At 38.4% G+C, this 6,679-nt stretch overlaps 1 protein-coding gene across 1 annotated transcript; it reads right to left on the bottom strand.

Annotated features, from left to right (window-relative positions):
- Nucleotides 1–73: 73 nt before the first annotated feature.
- On the bottom strand, nt 74–5,312 carry LOC101845551 (the record flags this gene model as incomplete). Its single annotated transcript, XM_013083347.2, is given in 3 exon segments — nt 74–202; nt 855–980; nt 5,210–5,312. Coding segments are annotated over 3 exon segments (318 nt in total), but the record flags the coding sequence as incomplete, so codon positions are not given.
- Between the last annotated feature and the right edge of the window lie 1,367 nt (nt 5,313–6,679).

Raw genomic sequence — 6,679 nt, 5'->3', positions numbered from 1 at the left:
ATATATAATATATAAGGTTTACAGGTAAAAGCAAACGGATGTTCAGACAATATTATTGTGTTCAAAAACTTACTTTGAAAATGTCAGGCAATGATTTCGCATAGGACTGGGCTTCCTTGTATATACCCTTGAGCTTTTGCCTCAAGTTTAAGTCTTCTTTCATAGCTGCAGTGGTTGTGTCTCGGTCAGCCATAGGTGGAGCCTGGGTGAGGTGGAGGGAGATTCGGAGAAAGAGTGGTGTGGGGTGGGGGGGATACAGGAATACAGGATGGAGTGGAAAGGGAGAGGGGGAACACAAAGTGAGATGGGGGAAGTGGTAAGAGAGTGGGTCGAGAGGTAAATGGGAGAGGATAAAAGAGAGAGGTGGGTGAGAGAGAGAGAAAGAGAGAGACAGAGATAGAGACAGAGAGAGAGAGAGACAGAGACAGAGACAGAGAGAGACAGAGACAGAGATATAGAGACAGAGACAGAGACATAGACATTGAGAGAGAAAGAGAGAGAGAGAGAGAGAGAGAGAGAGAGAGGAAGAGAGAGAGAGAGAAAGAGAGAGAGAAGCGGGATGGAGAATAGAGAGAGGGTAGGGAAGTGAGAAAGGCGAAGCCATGGTTTCTACTCTTATTTGCTATATTCCATGTAAACATTTATTTGATTGTGCAATTCACGTTTTATTATGTTCAGATAAAATACACACGAAAATAACTAATAGAAGTATTCACATCAAGGATTTTATAACCAACAGTTAAAATCTATGCCTGAAAAGAATACTTCAAAAACATAAATTATCGAAACAAGTAATTTTGAGTACGGGTAAAGCTGGTTGTATGCTATTTCTACCTGACACATTTTGGCCTTACCTTCCTTTGTGTGGGAGCAGACCCTCGAGAATTCTGTATGTGGTTTTTGATCATCAGTTTAGCCCGCTCAATATCCAGATTGCGTTCTGTATTGCTGATGCCAAGTTTGTCAATCCACTTACACGCCTTCAAATAAAAAAACAACTCAATTATGATTAGGAAAAAAACAGTAATGATAATGGAGGTTGATAATAATAATACTAATGATACAACTAAGAAGAAGAAGAAGAAGAAGAAGAAGAAGAAGAAGAAGAAGAAGAAGAAGAAGAAGAAGAAGAAGAAGAAGAAGAAGAAGAAGAAGAAGAAGAAGAAGAAGAAGAAGAAGAAGAAGAAGAAGAAGAAGAAGAAGAAGAAGAAGAAGAAGAAGAAGAAGAAGAAGAAGAAGGAGGAGGAGGAGGAGGAGGAGGAGGAGGAGGAGGAGGAGGAGGAAAAAAAACGTTTTATGTTCGTTGCTCCACAAATAAAATTAGTGGGCTCCCTAACTCCACCCCCACTGCAAATTTTAGTAGGAACATGCCACTTGGCACACACGTACCTTGAACAAAACTAAGAATTTTGATAAACGGACACAAGCTCTATCTGCATAATTTCACTCTAATTTGCATAAATTAAAAATGGACGCCATTGAAAAATCAAGCAAAATTAAAATAACTCTAAATTATCATACACATCTTCGATTTTCATGAAAATGGTGTCAAAATATATGTTTTTGTGGATGCCTTAACCATTGAAATCAAAATTTTGGATGTAGAACCTCCGGTTTTTTATTTATTCAATATGTTAGTCACATGATGTGATTATGAAGTATATATATTTTGCATATTTCAAATTGACAAGCTTGGACCTCCGTTTTCACCAGTCACCCCATTGATGGTGCTTCCCCTTTTTAGGGAATCAGCTCACAGTCCAATGATGGTATCCCATGGGATGAACATTGATGCTGCTGTTACAAAGCAACTGAATTCTGGACAGACCCCGGTCATGGTTGCTGATCAGCCACTCTTTACATTGGCAAAGAAGATTCCGTGGAAATTTTCAAATGTCTTAGGAGAGGACAAGTTTGTGGTGATGCTTGGGGCACTGCACATGGAGAAAATGCTGTTTGAACGGCCTAGGGGAGTGGCTGGAATGGAGTGGATGGACATCACGACTGTCAGTTAGTGGTGTGGCTTCAAGTGGAGTTGCTGATTCTATGATGTTGGTGACACATCTGACCCGCACTCGCTACATGCACCAAGTCACCGCTCTTGCTTTGTATAGTTTACTGAGACAAGCCCATCGTGAATATCTGACAACAACTATTGAAGATGAGCCATTGGAACTGGATGCTTGGATTAGGTATCAGCGAGACCGAGAACCGCAATTCTTGTACTGGCACCAGACTCTTTAACTGCAGCTGATGGTTCTGTAGTTTGTGAAGTTGATTCGGACTGCATCGTTTGATCTGTACTTAGTGACTTTAGAACATCTCATGCCATGGGTGTATGCTCTTGATCACAAACACTATGTCCGCAATCTACCCATTCATCTACGAGATATGTGTGGCCTTCGAAAAATACATCCAACAGTTCATAAAAAGTTCATGAAGGGAAAATTCGTAGGACAGAAGACAAGTCGTGCATTTTCTAGCATTGACTTGGACCAAATTCATGAGCAGCTCATCGATTCTCTGAAGGGTGATGGAGGAATAATTGGACTGACTGAGGATCCTGTAGCCCTTCAAAGATTTATGATTACTGGACCAGAACTAGCTCGCATCATTGAGGAATTCGAAAACACACCTCAAAACAGTCACATGAAGCACCATGAACAGTATCCTAAATGTTGAGAGACTTTCAGAGAAGATGGGAATGGCTTAATCAGTGCATTCTCTGATGTGGGAAGTCCTTTCCATGAAGTATCTGGGCAATTGATTTCTCTTGACAGGTCCAGAATCATGACAGGTTATGTTATGAGCTCTGTGAGAAACATCACAAAAAAATGGAAAAGACAAGTATGATACATTCTTTTCAGAAAGGGTTTCATCCAGCACATCCCCATGGACCTCCACCTTTCACCTGAATAGATTGTCTCCTTTCGGTGTAAAAGCTCAACAACGTAAAGAAAAATCCGACCCTGCTTCCATGAAGGAAGAACGAACTCAATTTATTTAAATGATGCTCTCCGCGCACTCCGGAAGGGACATTGGTGAAGAAATGTTTGCGCATGAGAACACTACATTACCACCATCTCTCAGTTCCCAGGGTCAGATGCACAAAGGAACAAAATCTGAAATTCTCAAGTGCCTCGAAGGTGATATTAAGATTCTACTTCTGATACTTCCCCTAATTCTGATGTTGTTATTCTAGATGGAGCCTTCATCGTGCAATCACTGAGACCTGGTACAGCATCAACATTTCAGGACTATGCAGACCAGGTGTTTCTTCCTTATTGTGATGTCATGGCTAAAGGGTGTGTCGTGGGATGCCTACAAAAACGATAGTCTCAAATCCAGCACTCGGGAAACCAGAGGCAGTGGCATGCGGTGTCGAGTGACATCATCAACTAAAGTAGCGAGCAACTGGCAAGGATTTTTACGGGTCGATGAGAACAAAACAGAACTGTTTTCTCTGTTAGCAGAGAAAATGCAAGAGATGTACACAGAGGGCAAGCAAGTTGTTACAACCTTCGGAGAAAATGTTCTCACTTCACCTGTTCGCTCAAGTACTCGCGCTTTAGCACCTTGTATTCACGAGGAAGATTATTCAATTATTTTTTCCATGTTGCAGATGCGACACATGAAAGATTTAAACACATCACCATTCGTGTTAAGCCTTTGGATCCGGCAAATCATACAGACATATCCCAGTTCACCAGATTGCTATGTAGTTGGGACCATCCAAGTCTCGAGCTCTTCTAGCATTTCATTCTCTGACCGGCTGTGACACCACCTCAGCATTCAAGGAAAAGGCAAGAGAACAGAATGGGCTGTTTGGCAGGAATTCCCAGAGCTCACTGCAGCACTTCAGCGCCTGTCAACATTCCCAAGTAGAATCGATGATGATGTCATGTCCTAAGTAGAGACATTCATCGTTCGCCTTTACGACAGGTCCTTGGACATCACATCAGTCAATGCAGCACGCATGGAATTGTTCTACAACAAAGGCAGGCATTTTGAGAACTTGCCACCTACTAAGGATGCATTGCTATAACTCACATTACACGCAGCATATCAGGCAGGCCACATCTGAGGCCAAGCCCTCATCTGTTCTCCAACCTTGCCTGACTCATATGAATGGGGATGGGTCATGACAAATGACAAGTGGTTACCTCGATGGACAACACTTGCCCCTATTACAAAGAACCACAAATGCCTTGTGACATGTCAGTGCAAGAAAGGGTGCAAGCCTCCATGCAAATGTTGCAAAGCTGGTGTGAAATTTTTTTTTTAATTTTCAAGGCGCCCATTTTTAATGTATGCAAATTAAGAATCAATTTGACCTTTTATGATAATTCTTTGGGGGTCATTGAGTTTGTCAGCCAGAACTTACTATGAAACAACACATTTATATTTCTATCTTTCTTCTGTCAAAAGTTATATATTCGGTTCGTATTTTCATTATACTTCACTGGCGGCCATTATTCATTTATGCAGGTTAAGAGTAAATTTGACCTTTTATTATAACTTTGATAGTGTCATTGAGTTTGCCAGCCATATATTTATATGAAACAACACCAAAATTAATGTTCTACCATTTGTCTGTCAAAAGTTATAACCAGTTATCATTTTCATTATATTTCAGTGGCGGCCATTTTTAATTTATGCAAATTAGGAGTGAATTTGACCTTTTATTATAACTTTGATGGTGTCATTGAGTTTGTCAGCCATATATTTATTTGAAACAACACCAAAATTAATGTTTTACAATTTGTCTGTCAAAAGTTATATACAGTTATCATTTTCATTATATTTCAGTGGCGGCCATTTTTAATTTATGCAAGTTAGGAGTGAATTTGACCTTTTATTATAACTTTGATGGTGTCATTGAGTTTGTCAGCCATATATTTATATGAAACAACACAACACCAAAATTAATGTTCTACCATTTGTCTGTCAAAAGTTATATCCAGTTATCATTTTCATTATATTTCAGTGGCGGCCATTTTTAATTTATGCAAATGAGGGCCTGAAAATGCTTGTGGACCTTGTGTCCGTTTCTATTTTCCAATGATATGGTGTAAGGTACCTACATGCCAAGTGGTTTCTTCCTACTAAAATTTGCAGTGGGTAATGGGACTGCTGGCCTAAGTCAGCCCACTAAATAGTCTAACCCGCGAGAAATCAAATATTGTTAAATAAACTGTTCTTAGCTTACCTGTCCAATGGAAGTGATTCTGTCGACATCTTCCAGGGATAGTTGGCCGCTGTTTGTAGCCATGGTAACTTTCAGGGATCGCTCACTGTGCTCCCAGTCGAATGATTCTGCAATTGCAAAAATTGACTGCTGAATCGAATTCATTCGGGTATTCTAAAAAAAAAAAGACTTTTACATCTCATTATACAGATTCACTTTGATGTATATTGATATCTGTATAAAATAGACGCAAAAGAAACCACATACACACGCATACACACGCATACACACACATAAACACACATTATATTATTATATTAATCATATATATATATATATATATATATATATATATATATATATATATATATATATATATATATATATATATATAAGTATATATCTATATATATCTATATATAAGTATATATATAATTTAGTTTCTTCTAGAACATTCCTTAGTTAATACTAATTAAAAATCCACGTTGGTGGTTTCTACGGATTTTAAACGTTTTACAGCTGAGGCAATATCACTTATAAAAGCAAGTCTGTCATTTTGTTGTGATCACGACATTATGCTTATTGAACGTATATTTTGATAACCTTTAGTGTAAAAATGTGTTCTCTATATAAATAATTTCTTGTAACACGTTTTGCCACTAAAAAGTGTCATTGGTAATCTGTGAAGAAGGCCATTTGCGTTTGCAAAATGTGTGTGTGTGAAGGAGTAAGTGTTGTGAACCATCCCATTTTTCGTGTGTCGGAGATTTATAGTATTTTATGCAAATTTATGAAGAAAAGTGTTTAAATCTAGCCTCAATTATTGTGGAAAAATAATATGATTAAGTTAAAAGAAATTGAAACAATCTGTTGTGCAAAGTGAGGGTGACCTTGATTCACCTATTAAAGATATATTTTGAGGGTAAGTTGCGCCACGAATTTTTTACCACCCTATAGAATTTCGAAAAGTGTGCAATTGTTAGTAGTTTCTTTGCTGTTGTTTAAAAAAATTATTTTCCGATTTTGCATGTGTCTACCTTGAGTTTTTCTTTACTGCAATGCACATTGAGCATCTCCTCGAAATGAACATGGGCAATAAAAATATCTGGTCTACAAAAAGACAATGCTTCATTTAATCCTCCCGACGCTTAAATAGCACACCTTAAATCAAAAATAGCCAACGCCTTGGAAGAGAACATTTTTCACTTCGTTCTCCAGTCTACATTAGCGTGAAATCAAAGTTTCGCCAAATCACGATCCTTCACAAGTTCACTAAGTGTGTGTATGCACACTTCGACACCCCTGGACCCTTCAGTTTAAAACATGAGATAAAGATCGTGTCAATAAATTACTTACTTTTAAATTTCCCTTTTTTTAAACGAAGGCGAGCCTATCCCTTTACAATTCTGTGTTCCCACGACCCATCTTCAATCATTGGCACGATTATATAATTATAATACTAATGAGTAAATCAAACAGGACCCATTTTTT

Source organism: Aplysia californica, unplaced genomic scaffold (assembly GCF_000002075.1).
Source record: "Aplysia californica isolate F4 #8 unplaced genomic scaffold, AplCal3.0 scaffold00226, whole genome shotgun sequence".
NCBI classification, from domain to species: Eukaryota; Metazoa; Mollusca; class Gastropoda; order Aplysiida; family Aplysiidae; genus Aplysia; species Aplysia californica.
Note: the sequence above shows the minus strand (reverse complement) of the source record. Positions and strands in the feature narration are given on the sequence as shown.